The 19,238-nt window shown below is 38.1% G+C and overlaps 1 protein-coding gene across 1 annotated transcript in view; it reads right to left on the reverse strand.

Annotated features, from left to right (window-relative positions):
* The window catches only part of CDC42BPB (CDC42 binding protein kinase beta), a 64,106-nt gene that overhangs the window by 12,510 nt on the left and 32,358 nt on the right, over nucleotides 1-19,238 (reverse strand). Inside the window, exons 14-31 of the mRNA XM_017729101.1 lie at nucleotides 18,936-19,178; nucleotides 17,259-17,369; nucleotides 16,555-16,799; nucleotides 16,267-16,372; nucleotides 15,634-15,758; nucleotides 14,795-14,900; nucleotides 13,060-13,208; nucleotides 12,345-12,439; nucleotides 12,177-12,256; nucleotides 10,672-10,722; nucleotides 9,493-9,582; nucleotides 8,977-9,066; nucleotides 8,473-8,578; nucleotides 5,972-6,108; nucleotides 5,254-5,393; nucleotides 4,041-4,064; nucleotides 3,623-3,704; nucleotides 166-382 (exon numbers count right to left, since the gene is read on the reverse strand). Of these exons, the coding sequence (XP_017584590.1) occupies nucleotides 166-382; nucleotides 3,623-3,704; nucleotides 4,041-4,064; nucleotides 5,254-5,393; nucleotides 5,972-6,108; nucleotides 8,473-8,578; nucleotides 8,977-9,066; nucleotides 9,493-9,582; nucleotides 10,672-10,722; nucleotides 12,177-12,256; nucleotides 12,345-12,439; nucleotides 13,060-13,208; nucleotides 14,795-14,900; nucleotides 15,634-15,758; nucleotides 16,267-16,372; nucleotides 16,555-16,799; nucleotides 17,259-17,369; nucleotides 18,936-19,178 (2,197 nt within the window). The remainder of the gene's footprint in view (nucleotides 1-165; nucleotides 383-3,622; nucleotides 3,705-4,040; nucleotides 4,065-5,253; nucleotides 5,394-5,971; nucleotides 6,109-8,472; nucleotides 8,579-8,976; nucleotides 9,067-9,492; nucleotides 9,583-10,671; nucleotides 10,723-12,176; nucleotides 12,257-12,344; nucleotides 12,440-13,059; nucleotides 13,209-14,794; nucleotides 14,901-15,633; nucleotides 15,759-16,266; nucleotides 16,373-16,554; nucleotides 16,800-17,258; nucleotides 17,370-18,935; nucleotides 19,179-19,238) is intronic.

Here is a 19,238-nt window from a genome sequence, read left to right on the forward strand (position 1 = left end):
GAATATCAATGCAAGATTAGCACTTTTTGTCCATTATTAAATTCCTATGAAGGAATTCAACTGAGGAATTTATTTCAAGGCATCAGTGCTGTCATTATAGAAGCCCATCTAAAAGTTCCAACAACCTTCACACCTTAACACTTACAAAAGTTAAAACAAACATACCTACAATAGCAGCAGCTAAACTTGTTTTAATAAGAGGCAGTGTGCTGTCATAGGCTTCTTGTGGAATATGCACAACCTGGTTCCTCAGCCTGTTTTTGTGCAGGATAGACTGCAACCCTTCTAGGATTCCAACCCACTTTCTCTTTTCATTCTCATTTTCTGTCAGGATCAGTAGAGAACAAGACTTTGAAGGCAAACCTAAGAGAGAAGCTGTCACCTTGAAACAGACAGAGACAGTGAAATTAGTTAAAGTAATAAAAGCCCTTTTTTATCACACAGAACTGTGAAAATAAAGTAGACTTTCTTATGACAATGGAATGATATACCTGAGGGGCATGCACAACACAGCCAACACAGCCATGGTGCTTCAAAAAAACAACCAAAAAACAACCACTGCACAAGCCACAGTGGTTTGGTTTAAAAGTATTTAGTCTTGCTTTAATATTCTGAATCCTAAAATATGGGCAAGGAATGCTACAATAATCAATACATGGCAGTAAAAGGCTCCTTCCTGCTCTGAACCGGAATTTCAGTGGCATACCATAGTTTGTCCTGATCCCTCCCACCCACCCATAACTTACTGAAAGTGACACACATACTTTGCAAACCAGATGCATTTAAACCCAAAGGCACTGCTATCATCAGTTCTTGTAGATTTTGATTTTGTTACCTAAATTTCCAAATATTTGTTCAGGGGAAGACCACATCATATTTGCATACAAAGCTCTGGAGGAAAGCAATATTTGAAACTGAAGTACTGCATTCTCCCATGTCCCCATGTTAAAAGAAAATCACTGTGGCTTCACTTAATTTTCAGCTAAATCATCCCACAGATCTCAAAGCAGCATGTGTTCTAAAGAGAAAAACTATCCAGGAACTTCTGTTGCCTGAAGAATGACCTCAGTAATTCATAATATTTGGTTTTTTGTACTCTATGAAGAGATTGAAGGGTTTGTGGGATCATGGGAACTACACTTTCAGCCACAGACAAACAGGCCAACAGCCAGGGTCATCTCTCACCACAGACTCTGAATAACAACAGTTAAACATTAAAAAGCAACAAGAGGTATAAAAGCGCAAATCTGAAGGCAGTAACATGGAGTATCAGACCTTCGGCCTACATGCCTTGATAAGAAACTCATCATAAGGATGGATGTTGTGGTAATGCAACACACACACACACCTCCTGGCAGAGTGAATAAGAGTAACTCTCATCTTGAAGATAAAATGTATCTGAAAGTAAACTGGAAAGAACAGGATGTAAAAGACAGAAGTTCAGAAGTAAGATGAAGAGGAAGGGAGAGAACTGAGTAGTTGCAATTGCTCATAGTTCTTACTACTCTGCGTAAAGCTTTGTTCCTATCTAAACTGTAATAAAGCATTAATATTTTAAAGACAGATGGAGGCATAATGGATAATATACTTAGAAAACAACACCAAAACAGATTCCAGCAATGGTTTTCCCTTTGAAGTACCACCATGTATTACTCCTCAGTCTTTTGAAGGTGGCAGCTTACATATAGTCAAATGAAGAAAAAAAAGTGAGCAATTGGTCATAATATAAATAGCATTATTCATCATACAAAAATCCATTATTTGCTATGAAACTCAAGGCTTCTTAACTCGAACTGCTAAGCTGTGGAAGCACTCAGCTTAGCACACAGACAACTCTCTTACACTATTATTAAAAATGTGTGTCGATGGCAGCACTTGAGACTGCAGTGTCTGAATGTCAGCATGGCCTAACATTCAGCTTTAAAAACTGGTTACCAAGGAGAAATGTTTGAATCTGAGAGAAATTCTTACTCTTCTTGAATTCATGGGGGGTCAGAGGTGGGAACATTTCAGTGTTTGGCATCATTCTGGTATTGTTTTCTGCTGCTGGAAGATCCAGAAAAAATGAAAACCTGTCTTTTGCAGGCCACGAGTATCATCATGTGTTATGTGCAATGACACACACAAAAGAAGGACCACATTTTTACTCAGATGATGTGAATTAACAGTTTTAACTGTTGTGTACAAGCTACTCTATGCGACTGTGTCAGCAAGATGCAAATATAGAACTAAATGAAATTGAGAAAAGAGACTCTCTCATCAGGTATTAGTGGTTTCCAGTTTTACAAATTCCTGCTTTTGAAGGAGGACACAGAACTGAGAAAAGAGGTGTAATGCAGCAGCTTCTCTGGTCCCATACCTAAATGGATATATTCGCCCATCAAGCTTCCAGTTAATTCATCACATCTCTTTAGCAGGGGATAATCTGATCAAACCATGGACATATTTGGTCATGTCTATCCAGACAAGTATTTTTACACAGGGATATTTGACAAAAATGGTTATTATTATTTAGATACCCTTTCAGTTAAAACCTGCAGGCAGAAACTAGAGCAGCAAGTCAGGCAGGCTAAACTGTATGGATGCCTTGTTCTTAAATGAATGAACCATCATTCTGCACAGCATATTTTCTCTCCTCAGAAGTCCTTTCCTACAGTATTCTATGTTTGCTAATTTAAGAAGAGAGCAGGCAGATGGGAATTAAAAAACCCCAAAACCAAAACAGAAACAAGAGGAAACTTAAGGTAAAGGTAATAGTAAACCAAAGTATGAAAATTCACTGCAGAAAATATTTTTATAAAAAAGCAGAAAAGCAGAGACACAGAGGCAGTCAAGTAGCAAAGACAATTGCCAAGTAAAATCCTGAAGGACCAAATGATAGGGACTGCAATTGACTGACAGGTCTTTGCTTTCCATGTTTGACTGACTTGATTCTAAATGGATGAAGATCATAGATGCTGAAAACAGTGAGTCTCTGTATTCAAATGTAAGGGAATATAGATACTGGCTACTAATGTATTCCTTTCTACATTTTAGAATTCCAGATTTCATATGATTCACATAAAACATAAGAATTAAGTTCCTGTTGTTAAAAACAAAATACAGTATTCAAATAGAACATACACTAAAGGGGATAACTCAGCTAATTATTTTCTCTTATTTTATTTTTTTCTACTATACTTAAATATGAAATTAAGGAAACTAAAGTTTGAAATGTATTTCTTGTATACAAGACAATACATGGCAAACTAGATCAGTCTCAGAATATTCTGTTACAGCATTGGTTCCTAATGCAAAAGTCCAAAGCTAGGCAAGAAAAAACAGAATCTGGTAATAGCAATGGAAAAAGATATAAAAAATATACTGAATTATAGTCAAGAAAATAAAACAAAGCCAAATTTCATATACGAAGCGGCAGCTAAAGAAGGAGAACTTTGTTCTTTACAGTTCACTTATAAGAGGAGCACCATATTGTTCTTCTACGTATCTCAGCAGCCCTTGTAAATTCTTACACTTCTACATAACTTAATCAACATTAGATATGGATAGTACATGCCATTTATCAAAACAAAACACTGGTATTTAACTGATATTATCTACAAGAGTCAGTTGGTAGCCATACCCTGAATATACAAGGGATGTCTTTACGAGTTGCATGTATTACATCCGATGCTAGGACAGAGCTCACACAAAAATCTTCATCTCTAGTGAGAAAAGAAACAAGAGCATCACATAAAAGCACACACTAGGATTATTCAGCAAATTCTAATGGGTATCACCACTGTTTCAATAGGCTGCAATCTCCTAACACCACACAGAGGCCACAGCTGCTTTGTTATGCTCTAACTATCCTTGACCCAAACAACTCACAAGCCTCACTTATGTCTCTACAGCATCTGGTACGTGTAAGTCAGTCCACCTGAAGTTAAGCAGGGTGGCTTTCTGTAGTTTTGGTGTCCCAACCACACCTATTCTACAATTAGAAGCAAGAATATTGCTCTTCCAGCCCAGCAGACACATTAGAAATTAATAATTCATACCTCAATGTGTAGCAAGAGAGGGGCCTTTGGAAAAAAAGAAAAATCACATAAAAAGCTCTTGGCAACATAATTATAGTTTGCGGGTTTCAAATAAGTGTTTTCAAAACAGCTAGATTTTATTCTCTATTACAGTAAAATAAACAGACATCAGAACAACTTTTGCATTTCAGAGTGCTCCACCCCAGAGGGCTTGTCTACACTAGCCTTTTTAAACTGAATTTGACCAAGTTGATCACCATAATTGCCAATTTTGGTGCAAAGATGACACTAATGTCTGAAACTTGTCCATGCTAGAATTCATAGCTGTGGTGGTTAGCATCTATTAAAAACATCTAAGAATCCTCAGATGACAGCCTCAAAGAGGCAGCTACAATAAGCAGATAAAGCATGGGACAGTTGGTCTATTAGGATCTGGCTGAGTTGCTTCAAGCAATGCACTAATGTGAATGCTGCTATTTGCAGTACTTCCATGTTCCTGCTCCTGCTGCCAGCATGTCAGAGAGCTGACACTGACAGATCCCAGTGAGTGTGAGAACAGCACAGCAGTACTGGTGCAACCCCACGGTACTACTGTCTGGAAAAAATATAAATCAAGGTGCAAACTTTATATTCAACACAGGTACAAAGGTGCTGTAACATTAAAAGGTATTACACTTTCTTGGTATTTCCATAAATTGAAATACAAAAACCTCCTTGGTTACTCTGATCAACCTAAGTCTCAGATCTTTGGTAGACAGTGTTCACTGGTTCAGATGGTTCCCCATGAAGTAATAACTCCTGTGAGAAGGCAGGGTCAGAGCCATTTGCAGTGTAAATGAGTTGGTGCTTTTCTGCAGACTACTTCAATTTTTCTATCATTCCTGAACTTACTGGCTATGGGATGATCTGTGACTCAGTGTTGGGGTCAGAGTGCATGGGAAAAGCAATCTACCAAAATACACTTGCTTTTTACATGCATTTGGAATTGCAGGAAGAAGCATGCTAATGCTGTAAATACTGGTGATTGCAGTGTGACTGACTATAAAGTCACAAAAGTAGTTTCTTGTTGAGCCAACTTGATCAGCCTAAACTTAGCTGCAGTTTATGTACAGAATACACAAATATTCTTAGACCAGAGCTCTCAAAATCTTATAGTTTCTTGTGTACTAGAAAGAAATACTCCTGTTGAGAAAAAATGTAGAGAGGATTTCTACTCTGTCATAACAATACAAACCTGAGATCCAACACTTGACTTGCCACAACTCCAGGCTGGGTGGATTTTCCTTCAGGCACATCATATAAGAACAGTTTACAGTCACAGACAACTGCATAAGCCCTCTGCCACCCTTTCTTAACACCTGTAGGCTTTGGGACCTGTGGGTAAATAATTCATTGCTTAATACATGTAAGCACATGTAGGAGACACAGAAAGCAGGACATTTAGAAAAGCTTATACTTAGATCAACGGAATTAGAACACATTCTACTTGTCCTTCAAAATAGGATGAAAAATATCAAGTAAGCAAGAAATCATTTTTCCTCTTTTAAGTTCAACCATTCCTTGTTACAGCTTTAAAAGTGTATTAAGACTTGTATAAAGATATTAGGCTTGGATATTCCACCAATGCCAAAACGGTAGGACAGTTTACCTTTTACATTATGCTTACACAAACAATGACAGAAATTATTTCTTAAACCATTTTTTCTTTTTTCCCTGCTGCTTACCAACATTGTAGCTACTAATCTACTAACCTGCAGCTCTTGCAGTAAAACCAAGTGTTTCTCCCACATCTAAAGCAACGAAGGTTAAATAAGTTACATAGATGGCACACAAAGCCTTAAGGCTTTAGCACTATTTAGGAGATGTGTTTAAACATACTTAGAGGTTCCATGCTGTAGAGCTCTAAGTGAAATTAAGTATTCTTCTCTTGTCCAAGAACAAAAGACTGTTACCTTGACATAACCTTTATAGGCTGTTCCTATTCCTCTTTGCACATCTACTCCAAGAGGCCTTTTGGCTTGTTCAGGGGGTATAGGGCAGACCTGAGGTGCACTATCCTTGCAGGAAACATGGCATGCAAATGAACACACTAAGTACAAAAGAGAAAATTCACAGTGAAATGTGTGTATGAGTCAGTCATAACAGCTGATTAACACAGTCTACACTCAGTGAATTAATTAATCACACTGAAACTGGCAGTCAAATATTGCAATAGCTCACTATGCTGAAGGAGTGAACACACCTAGATATTGTATGAGACTCTCCAAAGTGCTTTTATTTCCTCTTTTTAGCCTATTACATTCATAAAGGGCAGGAACTGAGTCCACATTTCAAGGAAAATGAGTTGGGCAGCCTTGCTGGTGTTAAGCACCAACTAACCCAGTCACAGAAGAGAAACAGTATTAATAAAGGAGGAATAAAAATTACAGGGTAGTGCTAATAGGTGTTTAATTTGATCCACATATGCAAGAATACTGCAAAGACAAAGTAAAACTAAATGGATTAAAAAACCAGAAAGGGTTAAACTATTAAACACAAGATATAGACATAAATAAAACATAAATAAAATAGAAACCAGGAACAAGGAGTGAAATGCTGCATGATGAAAGAGGTATATACATCTACTGCCCAGAGTTCAAGTTCAAATAAGGAGCAAACCAGCATTGCATGCTTTCTTACCATTTGCACCATTTTGTACCACTTTGTGCTGCACCAGCAAGGGACAGAGGTCTCTAGATCTCATCTACAGAGCATTTCACACAGAAGCAGTACACAGAAAAAATTCATATGCCACTTCACATGAGACAGGCGACAAGAACTGTGGAGTGAGTTAATGTATTATATCGAGGCATCTGACCCACAGCTTAGGGGCCTGATCTTTTCACAGAGATTTTGCTTGGTTTGTCCCAGCTACCCTGTTTCTACCAGTAGGCTTGGGAAGGCAGGAAGAGAGGGGCACAATACTCTCATCTGTCTGTGTTTCCTACTATATTCTCACAAGTGAGAATCTGGCAGATATCCTAGGTACATCTAGGCCTGTAATTATGAAGTGTCAAAGGATTCAAAAAAACCTGGAAACAGCCTGCTTCTGCTACAGCCACAGGTGTCCCTCATGACACCTGAGGGAAGAGACAGCAGAGGAGAGAGCCCAGAGCAGGCTGCCTGGCTTATTCTTTGAGCTACTGTCTGCTCCCAGGAGGACAGAGGGCTACCAAAAAGTCATGCACATAAAGTACTGTAAGTGCTCCCAAAGACTAGGTAATAAATTCAGCTCTTTGAGGAGGCATCATGATTATTTGTGACAGTGGGTATCAAGGTATACCAGTTACAGAATAGGGAAAATCCACAGGACAGTCAGTTCCAGTCTTCTGTAAGTGTAGCTGTATTTTACCATAGCTTCCAGCATTAGAAAGAGGAGGAATTGGGAAATGCAAGTGATTGAAAGTGGAACATGGCAAAGTTTTGTTCTACTGGAGTTATCTCTGTTTTTATATCAATGTGATTTTAGTTTTTACTGTAGCAATAAAGAGCTGCTGTAGATTAGGCAAAATGGAAAACTAACGATGCAGAGCTTGAAACACACAAGACAAAAAGAAGAGTGAAGCCGATAGCTACACTAAGGGAAAAAGACAGTTTCAAGCTTGAAGGGAAGAGATGCAAAACAAGAATTCAGAACTGTCAGCAAAAGGAGACAAAAGGCAGCCCCAGGGCAAGTGCTGGCAGAGTGATAGGTCCTCCTGGGGAAGAACTGCCACCAGAAGATCTGCCAGGAAAAAAGCCCTGAAGGACAGATGAGGCAATCTAATTGTGATACTGAGGCTGACAGTGGAGAGGCTGCCACTAGCAAGAGCTAAGCTGGGCACAGAAATAAGGTTATTAATACTGTAGTGTCTTCAACAGATTTGTGGCTTATTGAACTGAGTTCATGTGTCTAATCAATATACAGTAAGTATTTTCAAATGAAAATACCTCCATATACTCAAACATGGAATTCAGTAGTGATACATGGATCAGAGAAAGCATTTTAAATAAAACTAATGGACAGCAAGACAGGCTACAGGCCAAATACACGAGCAAATAGTCCTCCCAACATATGGGGTTTATGACCAGAATTGCATAAATAGACATAATCAGATGCATGTCACTAGATCATTCCCGTAGTTTTCTCTACTACAGTCCTGTCTTCCCCACCCCCTCCCTTGCACTATAACAGCACTAATGGTAGTAGAATTAATTAACAATATGCAAGGAAACCATGCTTCATCATACATCATCATCATACTCCTAAAGGGACTTCATGAGTAGGCTGATGATGAAAAAAGAAAGGAAAATCCTCCAGTGGCAGCCACCCCTCTCTATCATTCCCTCCACAAAGAAATGGTTGCCTTAAAATACACTGGGATGCTTTTTTGAGGGGCTTGCTGAAAATTTATAAAAAGTTTCATTGACTCACCGTCACAGGCATAACCTTGTCGAACTAATCCCACCATAAGAGAGGTGCAATGACTACACTGAGTGGGGCTTGTGAACGACTTGATATTGAGCTGGTGAGCTTTAGGCTGGAAGATACAGTCAGGATAAAAAATAACTTCATTTTCTGGACTTAAGTAATGCAAGCACCACCCTCCACCACCCTCCAGTACATCAGCGTGTACATTATGAAGCCTGGGCTTCTTTAATGTAAGTGCAGCTTGTAGCAGGTGCTGCAAGACAACAGTAACAGTTTTATTGCCAACTCCAAAAGACACTCAAACCCAGAACTACAACCATGTTTTGACATCCCTTCCAACAAAACAAAACCCATTGATATGCGTTTGGAAACATTTGATTAAAAACACAGACCTAACAAAAACACACACATGACAAACCCAAACAGGACAAGAAAACACAGAGGGCTAATTTATAAATGGTATTTTTTCTTTTGCTCTTTAGAATAAGGTTAGCACAGTCCCCCTACCTTTGGCACAGCTAGAGAAATGGACTGAATGGTGGGGGAAGGAGCAGCAGGCATCCTCTGAAGCCGAATTGGTTCCTGAATCACAAGAAACTGTAATTGAGCAAAGTAAGGCTTCAAGAATTTGTTTCAAGATTGCGGTGGCAAAGCTTATTGTTCTCTGATTCTTTTTTTTCCTTTTTTGAAAATTATCAAAAATTTAATCATTGTAAACACTGCCATTCTGATTTTATAGAAACAGATTGTGTCTTAAAGCACTCACAGGAAAGCCTGCACACTAACAAACACGCAGCAATACAGAAAACATGAAAATGAGGTACATCAACATACACAAAGCCAGTGAAAAGATTTCATTTGCAAGTGTCCTCAAAGCAGGTGCAATAAGCACTGAGGCATTGCAAATACACAGCATTCAATCCTGCTTCTTCATAATGAATGCTGCAATACGTATTTATTATGAACAAGACAGAGAGACTTTCTGAGGAATTACTCTTCAGGGTAAAATAACGGGTCTCTTACTTCCTGTTGTTGCTCTGCAGTTACAACTGAAGTAGATGGTGAAACTTCTGACTTGGGACCCTGCATTTCCTGCTCACTAATAGAGCTGGTCTGCAAAAGCGACAGCAAACATGTTAGATTAGATACCACATATCTGACAAAGTGTCCTCATGTCAACAAAACGGAAACAAGACCCAGTGCCAATTTTTATATGATGTACACGTACATTTAACATTCACCGAAAAAAGAACTTTCCTCCAAACAAACCCTGACACCTGACGGAAAAGCGGGAAGTACTGAAATGCAAAATCTCATGTAGACAGCATAAATGCTCTAACAGTCAAATTCTCCCAGCAAGGCTGTGTCTAATCTCTTGCTTGCAGGTATGGAATGATGTTTGAGTACCTTGGCAATCATCCCTAAAATAGCTGATTTCTCATGGTAGCTTACTATGCTAGGATTTTTCTATCATACAGAAGCCAGCAAGTCTGCCACAAGAAAAAAATTACTAATACCCAATCTTTTAAAAAGTTGTTTTAAAATGATTGGCCCCCGTCATTAAAAGAATCATGTCTAATTAATCACAGTATCTCATATTTCACTAAAATTTAAAACTAGCATCCATTACAAGCCATCTATTAATTTCACACTTAAATTAGCAACTACTAATTGCCAGCACAAGGGGGAAGTATGCTACAATTCCAGAGTTAAAGCAGCTGGGTGTGGAAGTAGGATTCTGTATTACTGTACTCTCAGGACATCATGAAAACTATGATTAACAAACATGAGATTAGACTTCACATCAATGATGTAAGTAGCACTAAAGGCAACAAGTAATGAATCACTCACTTCCCAGCCAGTTTAGACAGGAAGACGTCTCAAGTTCAGTTAGCTCACTAAATATGTTCAGATACTTCTTACTTCTGTTTTGTTCCAAATTGATTGGAAGGGCTGGGCCATTTAAGATCAAATTGCATCATTATGTAATATGAACAATTTCAAAATAGTGTGATTCTTTAGCTATATAGTTTTAGCTTTAGCTTTATAGATAGTCGAACTATAAAACAGTAAGCCTCAAAGAGGTTTAGTGGATTAAGTAACAGAGAGATGAAGGAAGCAAAATATCTAGTTTTAGAGGGCCATTTTTACTATGACAGGTCACAACAAAATAAGGACACAAAACTACTAGCAAAAACTTACTTCTTCCCAAAAGGCTAGCAGAGAAGATGTAGACGAAGAAGAAACAGAATCCTTTGTTGTAACGGATATGAGGGATAAAAACGATCGCTTATCACCCACAGGAAAACTTCAGATAGAATATTAGTTGGCTAGCTAAATAAAATATTTTATATGGCCAAATGATACCCATTCAAACTAAATTAACCCCAATGCAGATGATACAAAATATCTTTATAAGTACATGTGAAAAAAAAATTGCTAATGTAAGTCATTAAGCACAGTATCAGCAATTCTAATGTAATTCATCAGAAAATGCCACCTGCATTTCCATAGAGAATAGGTATGTATTTCAGGATCTATAGAATGGAACCTTGTTTAGTTATGGGCTTGATATTCTACATGTTACTGTCTAATGTCTATCTGGTACTTTTTAAAGCAATGTTTGAAAACATCAGGGTCAGTAGATAAAAGCTACAGTAGATAAAAATTGAGAAAGTAGCATATATCATGCTTCTCTCTTCCCTCCACGTCACCCATAGTGCACATCTTGCTGCTTCAACAGAAAGGCAGCACAGACATTTTGTGATTGGGAACAGCAAATACACAAACTGTATGAAAATATCACAGCATGTCCATAGGCTTTTTTGTTTTTAGCAACAGTAAAAATTAAAAAAAAAAAAGGAAAAAAAAAAGAAAAAAGAGAGAGTACACATCTCAGATAGAAAATCTAACGAGACTGATGAGGTTTTAACCTGAGCCCTTTTAACTCCACTTCATAAACAGATTATTTGTTCCAGTTCAAGCCCTTGGTTTTATCCTAAACTGTCTATGCTTTGCAAAACAAAATTTTAAAAAACTCCGGAAAAATCTTCAAGGATCAAGAGTTCATGAATTAAGGAAATGTGATTCAATGTTGAATTTAACAGCTGCTTCCTCGGGGAATGCACAAATCATTTAAAGTGAAACGCCTACTTGGAGCTGTGATTTGTATGATTAGCTTTCTAGGGATCACAGGGTGTGTCATGATAAACTTATTATACCAACATCTGTGGGTCCTCTGATTCTCTTCCCAGATCCTTCTCCTCTAACCGCTCCATTAAGATCTGGAGCCAACAATTCTGCGTATCTGTTTAAGCACTCCTTGAACTGTGTGAACACTTTTCCTCGTAATAATCAGCATCTTCCAACTGCAAAGCATTTAATTCCTTATTTGTAACAGGGTGTGCCAGCACTTCCAAAAAACCCTGAATATATTTCATTTAGCCAAATGTTTGAGATTAACCTACACAAAGAAGCTAGAATGGGAAATAATTAATGCGAACTTCTGAGAATATTCCCCAGAGGTGCCAGCTTCTCTACAAAATGCCAAGCTATCTAACATCTACTGGGCATCCAATTCTGTGCCACACTGATTTGGCTAATATGCAAGATACCAATCTGCCATACAGTGCCTAAGAGTTACTTTTACATGATAAAAATATAATTCGGTTATCTCATTTTTATAGTTATTTTATGTGATAACTCACTCTGAAAGTCAAATCACGTGCAAGAGGAGAGGTGTTGAAATAGTCAAAAATGGAATCTTGAAAGTCCGGAAGTTTGAGACCTAAAACCAAAAGCAGAACCAGCTTAGCTAAAAGGCAACAATCACAGGTGGTGTTAGAACTATGTTAGAACACAGTAACTTTAATTACCTGAATCTGTTCTGTATTTTTCTTCCATTTTTTTCTTCAAACCTTCCACCTCTTCCAACAGTTCTCTATTTTTTGCTTCTGATTCCTTTAATTTACTAACAGTAAAAAAATATGGTCAAAATGTAATCTGAAATGTCTAAAAGGCAGGACTGCCAGTACACAAGGTTGTTAATTTCTGGTCCCACATCTCAGACTTTCAGAAAATGCCTTTGGTTTTTTTTTTTGGAGAGGGGTGGGGCATTGTGCTTTTTTAAGTGATTTTTTTTTTTAAGGATGATTAATTTTACTTTTCCCCTGAATAGACACCTCATTACTTGACTAGATATTTAAAACTGTACTTAAGACTTCTGCTATCACAGCAGGTATCTGCTAAACAAAATTATTTTAATAGTACTTTGACTTTTAATTCCCAAGAACATGTCTAACTCTCCAGTTAGTTGAAGGAATGGTAGTGAATTTGCTTTGAATTCACTCTTACACTTTCTCTTCCTCAGATACCCAAGATTCGTAACTTAGTATAGCAGTGCAATGTTTACTTGAAATTTTTACAGTTCTCATTTGACTATGTAAGAAATGTGCAGTCTGTAGAATGGGATCCTTCTGGCAAAGTCCAATATCCCAGGCACAAGGAGCCATTTTAAGAAAGTTGCTGCTATTCTAATCAGCAGTTTAGATCAGTATATTAATCCCCAAACAGAACCACATCCCTCATTACCTTTCAAAAGATATGTTTGCATCTTTAACTTTCCGTAGCTCTTCTTGAACTAGCTGTTTGGCACGAATTTCTGCATCAAGGGCAGACTGTAATTCCAGCCTTGCTGACATATCCAACTTCTGACTGCGTCGCACTTTCCAAAGTGGATCCTGTTGCAGTAAGTTACTGAATATTACTATTAACTGTCTGAGGATATTTCTGCTCTTGTTCAAGACATAAATTCACTTTCACACTGGTTCAGAGAATGCTCTTTTAATTAGTTATGGACAGCATACCTGCTGCATGAAAATCAGTCAATAGTCAGACTTCATTACACAAAAATGAAGTAAGAAGCAATTTTAAAATTAGTTACACCATTAACACAATATGCTGGAATCCAAAATGCTGGATCACTGAGCATGGAAGTCAAACAGACAGAACCCATTGAAAATGACTAATTTTCACTGTCCAATCTAGAACCAAGTGTAAAACTTGCACAGTGATATAATGGACTTTCAAATATGAGACAAATGTCAACATTTAATGTAAACATATTAACATAAAACATACCAAGAGTAGCAAAACCATGAGAAGAAAAAAAAGAATCTGGGTCTTGAGATGCCCAAGATACCTGCATGTTTGCCTAAGCAATTCTTACGCTTGCTAAGATATAGATGCTATATATATATAGCATATATATATATGCTATACCTCAGCATACACCACGCAATTCCTCCCTACTACCCCAAAAGCTAGTATTCTAAGCCTTTCCAGCCATTTTTCAGTGTGGACTACATTTCTGATATTCCCTAATGAATACCTCCCTAGTCAGAGACGAACTTGCAAATAACAGTCATGAAAACTGAGAAGCACTTTTTATGTTGAGATGTAATTGCCTTAGAGCAGGTTCTGTAGAAGTTACAAAACCAGTTATAATATAAAGAACAGACAGTGTTTTTTATTCTGGCAGTAGCTTAGATAAAAATGCAAACTGCACTTGATCCAATCTTTCTTCACGTTAAACCTCTCAGTATTATAATTGTCTCCTGATGATGCAGACAAGTGTTAGCTCACAGAAATAAAACTTTCTCTTATTCTCTCATATTCATAGGTTTGGAAGGGATGATTAACTTCTCCTATGTATAAACCAGCAGCAGATGGACTCTGCATGGCAGACTGCTGACTTGCATTGATAGGGATGTGGGCTCCCATGCCAAGCTGCAAATGGCTCTCTTCCTTTCCTTATGAAGGTGTTTTCTCTTTGAAATCGTACTCCTTTTTGAGAACTCTTCTATTAGATTTTGAGGAATTAATGCTACTACTGTATGGGAAAATTATGGCAGAAGGTCTCATTGTTCTGCATGTCAATAATGCCACATGCTCTCAGCGTGTCCCTTGTTTGCACTGGTATCAGCCAGACAGTAATTTTTCACAGAAGAAAACTTACTTCGTTATCCCACTGTAACAGCAATTATTCAATTGCACATAACATGGTAAGGTATATTTCTGTACTCCCCTTTGATGGTTTAAGTTATTGTTTCTTCTCTGCTCTGTAGTGTTTAATATCTGTGATGGCAGATATTAGCATGAAACAACTGTCCCCTGTAATTATCAAATTCTGATCAGATTACCTAGTTGGATTTGCAAGCAGTAGCTAAAAACTAGAAAGCAGAGCAGAAGATTAGTTTTTTTTAGGGACAAAAATGTAGCTTCTCAGACATGCCCAGAACATCTTGAATGTCTCCTATTTCCTTACCAGTGTTCGTGACCCCAGACTGGAACTTCTCAATGATTCTAGTTCTTCTGTCATCTTGGAAGCCAATGCTTGGAGATAGCCACGAGCATCCTTCTCATCACTTACCCTGTTGTGCAATTACAATAACCTGTAACTTAGCAGTTTCATGGCTCATAGCACCAAACACTGTACCACCAAACTATCAGAGTGTCTGCACTGGGTTTGGGACATAAGAGGAATGAACAGAGCAGGAAAAACTCTCCCAGCAACAGAAAACTGAATACATCTCAGATTGCCTGCTTTAGATTTTTCTTTTATCTGATTTTCCTGATTGTGGCAGTTGCTAGGGAAACTGAAGCTTTCCTTTTGCCATTAGCAAGAGTTCTGCAGAGATTGACTGCTATAGTTTGGAATATGATCTGCATATTACTTGCTCAATTTTTATAAGGGCTACCTTCCAGTCCTTTTTGTTCTGCACACTGAAATTCTTGCACGCAGCTTGCTAAAACAGTGAATTATAGAGGGAAGAACAGTGCAAGTACTAAGTGCTTGTCTAGTACAGCTAGTGAGGTTCTATGTGTTAATGCTGACCTTTTAAATCATGACCAACTTCCTGAACGAATTTATCAAAATATTCCAGATTGGATGACAACAATCACTTTAGAGAGTGAAGGAAGTTGACACCAGGACTCTGATTCGTACTTGTTTCAGTGGCATTTGGCAATTTTAGCAAAATCAACACTCAGAAGTACCATGCCTTTGCTGATCTCAGACACGGCCTAGCTATATGTTAAAAAAAGCGCCAATCAGTATTTCAGAAGTTGAAAGTGGCCATATCTGGAGCTCTAATCAGCACATACCATTGAATAATTTCTGCAATCTGGGCTTCCCAGTGAGCAACAGACTCCTTCTTTGCTGCTAGATCTTGGAGCTCATCTTCCAGCTGTCTGTTCTGTGCTGTTAGTTTGTCCACAAAGGAGCAGAGCTGAAACAAGAGATTAGTTTCACTTGTGACTTAGGTCAGTTTCAGACATTTTATATATGTGTATGCCTACACACCTTTAAAATCTGAACAAACAAGACCACCCTGGGCTATCTGGATGGGCTTCTTTTTATGAACTATCAGTTTACACACAGTAATCTAAAACAAAGGAAAACAAAAAAGCAAGTGTAGAGATCAGAGAGGAATAAAGTTTAACTGTAAACCGGCAGGAAGGCAGGCAGTGTGTGTGTCAATGATTCCCTCTCTTTGCAGCGTTCATGAAGAATCAAAGGGTGATGTCCTCTGAATTGTGGGAATCAACCCCCCAAAGAGCAGTATCAAGATGCTGAAGTTACTATGTAGGCAAATCTCTAATGTTTATATGGCAAAAATGACATTTTTAAAATTCATAGTGCCTGAACATTCACAGATCCTGTTCTGAGCAGTGAGTAGACTACTTCAACATCAGAGACTAATGAAGTAAGAATTGTATGTTTCCTGAAATAATTACCCTCTCATTTTCTGTTGTTAGCTTTTTGTTATCTTCCAAGAGCATAGATCTTTCACGTTCGTATTTCTCCTTCATTGTTCCTACTGCTTCCTCCATTTCACTGTGCCTAAAGAGAAGGGCAAGAAATAGAAACACACTGTCACATTGCTGAACCTGTACATTGGAATTTTCAAAAAGGAATAAATGGAGTTAGGGTGAAATACCAGCCTGCACAGGCACCCATGCAATGCGATACATATACACAACAAAAAGAAATCCATAGTGAGGGAATCATGCCCAAAAGCTTACCTCTCTCGCTTTGTTTTCTCTAATTTATCCTTTAATATCATGATCTCTTTCTGGAGTGCAAGCTGATGGCTCTCTGAATCATGTACTTCCTTTTTCACATTTTTTACTTCCAAAACATGTGATGCTTCCCGTCGGACCAACTCCTCTTCATAAAATAAGATTTTCTTTTCCAGCTCAGACTTAACTTTGGAAAGCTCCTGCTGATGTTCTAGTGTGGCACCAGCTGCCCGGCCTCCCTGCTTCAACTGCAGAACAAGAGGAGAAACCATCACGGAGAAGCTATGATCTTTATATTTTGAGAATATTTTTAAAAGTCAGAATTGTCCAGTTGGTGGCACTCTGGAAAAATTTTTATTTGGGCACCAAGTGATTTAAAAGGTGCCTGTCTCCAAGCATTAAGCCCATAAGTGACTGTTCTGCTTACATGACCCAAAGAAGCGGTTGAAATGGGTTGCAGAGATAACAGATTTGGATCACACTGGTTTAGTAGCTGCTTAGAATTTATATAAACTGAGCACTTTCAAGACATTGGTATTCAGCAATTACAAGCTTTCAAGCAAAAAAGGCAAGTAAATCTGGATGGGATAGGTCAGGTTTCTAGTAATGCTGTAGTTTTTAAGTCTCCCACTGGTATCAACAGTTGAGTAAGCCAAACTACTGCAGTTTCTGGGCCATGAGTAAATATTTGTCAAAAACCATGTAACCTTTAGAGCCTCCAGTTCATTTTCCAGTTGTTTGGAGAAAACCTCGCTGTGCTCACGGAGCTTGCGTTCTTTTGATGCTTCTGCTAAGACTTCTTCAAGTTGGGCTTCCAGCTGTAACGAGTCATTTTGGGTCATTTCAACACAAGATAGCACTATCTGTATCATTCATTTCCTTTCCTCCCCACAGCCTAGCAGCAAGCTCTACTTATTTCTATTTTCAGTTACACCACTATAACAACCATCTCAGAATGTCATGATAATTGTTTTGCCTTCAGTGATTCAGGCATCCATCTGTCACATGCAGAGAACTATTATTTTATGACTCTTTGTACTGATGTGAACTACATCAAGCCCATTCAGGGATAACTGCACAGCTCCTATTAAAGCAAAGAGAAGGAAATGGCACTAGGAAGACACTGCAGCTGAGAAAGAAGAAAATCTCTGACATTTACAGGTCAGCTCCATGCGTTAGTATCTAAGTAATGCAGCCTAAAAATCTCAACCTTTGAGCCAAATTACTGCAAAGCATTTTAAATATGAACACTGAATATTTTTACTTTGCAATTATGGCACAAAATAAGCTTGATCATCCATTTACTGACTTCAGAAAGCTTATCAGAAAGACAATTTAGATTTAGTGGCAACTAAGGTAACTGCTGCAATTCAAGCAATAGCAACACGGTTTCAAAACCTGACAGGAAGAGTAAGATTTGTTTTTCTATGTTCAAATTAAACTAGCAAAGTTGTTTTTAAAAGGACTGTACTTAGAACTGTGGGACAAGATAATGAACCTCTAGACTATGCTCTGAATAGAAGATTGATACAACTGTTATGAAAGGGAGTACAGAGGAATTTTTAAGAACAAAGACTGGAGATTTCTAGAGCTCTGCATGAAAGTATTTAACCGAATAAGCAACAATACTTGAATGTCTGCTGCACTCTGCTCTAGAGATGAGATGCCACAGCAATTCACCCGTTCCCAGTTAACTATCACTTCTTGTTCATGGATAAAAGCCTTAGAAACTTCATCATCTACTACATTTTCAGAGACTGCCCTTCAATTTTCCAGAAGTTTTTCTAGCAGTGCTTACAGAGCTCTTGAATTTCTCTTCTACACTTCACCCAGAGAATACAGAAAACATGATGATTTTTCAGTGATTAAAACATTCCAGATTAACCACAGCAGCTTTTTCTTATGTCATCTTCTGGCTATCCACTTAATCTCATGTAAAACTATAAACTGCCTAGAATATTAATTGGAAATTAACTTGCCTAAAGATATTACGGACACTCTTAGAATGACTTAACTACAGAGGAAGGAAAACCACATACTTAGTTTGTATCGCTATTTCTCCTTTCAGCTGAAGAGAAACATTCAGTTAAAAAAACCCAATGAAGTCAGAATACTCCAACCTCAGAGCACATGAAGACACTCACTGAGCTTTATTGGTTTCAAGCTGACTGTGAGTCAAGACTCTGCAAGAATCAAAACACCAGAACCAATAAACTGGGCATATAGCAAGAATACTTTCCTCAAGATTCAAATCAGTCTGAGTGCAAATAAAAGAAACCCCAAAATCCCCAGAAGACACTCGCAGTTTTTCAGTACAGTCACATAGGACATACTGGGTAAGCAGCAGCTGAAACACATGAGTACTAGCTATTTTATCAAGCTACCTCTTTTCTTATCTTCTCTGATTTACGGACGTCTTGTCGCAGAGCATCAATTTTCTGCATGCTCACTTCCAACTCTTCCTCCTTGTCGCGAAGGTGCCGGGACAGCTTCTGCTTTTGGGACCGCAGGTCTCCCATCCTCTCACTGAGCTCAGAGAACTCCTGCACAGCCAGCTTCCTTTGTTGGTGGGCATCCCTCAGTTCTTTGGACTGCATCTTTAATCTCTCTGAGGCTTCTACAAGTTGCTGGTTAAAAAAAAAAAAAAAAAATTAAAAAAGTAATTTGAACTCCAATTTTTTTTTCCA

Source organism: Corvus brachyrhynchos, unplaced genomic scaffold (assembly GCF_000691975.1).
Source record: "Corvus brachyrhynchos isolate BGI_N302 unplaced genomic scaffold, ASM69197v1 scaffold1, whole genome shotgun sequence".
NCBI lineage: Eukaryota > Metazoa > Chordata > Aves > Passeriformes > Corvidae > Corvus > Corvus brachyrhynchos.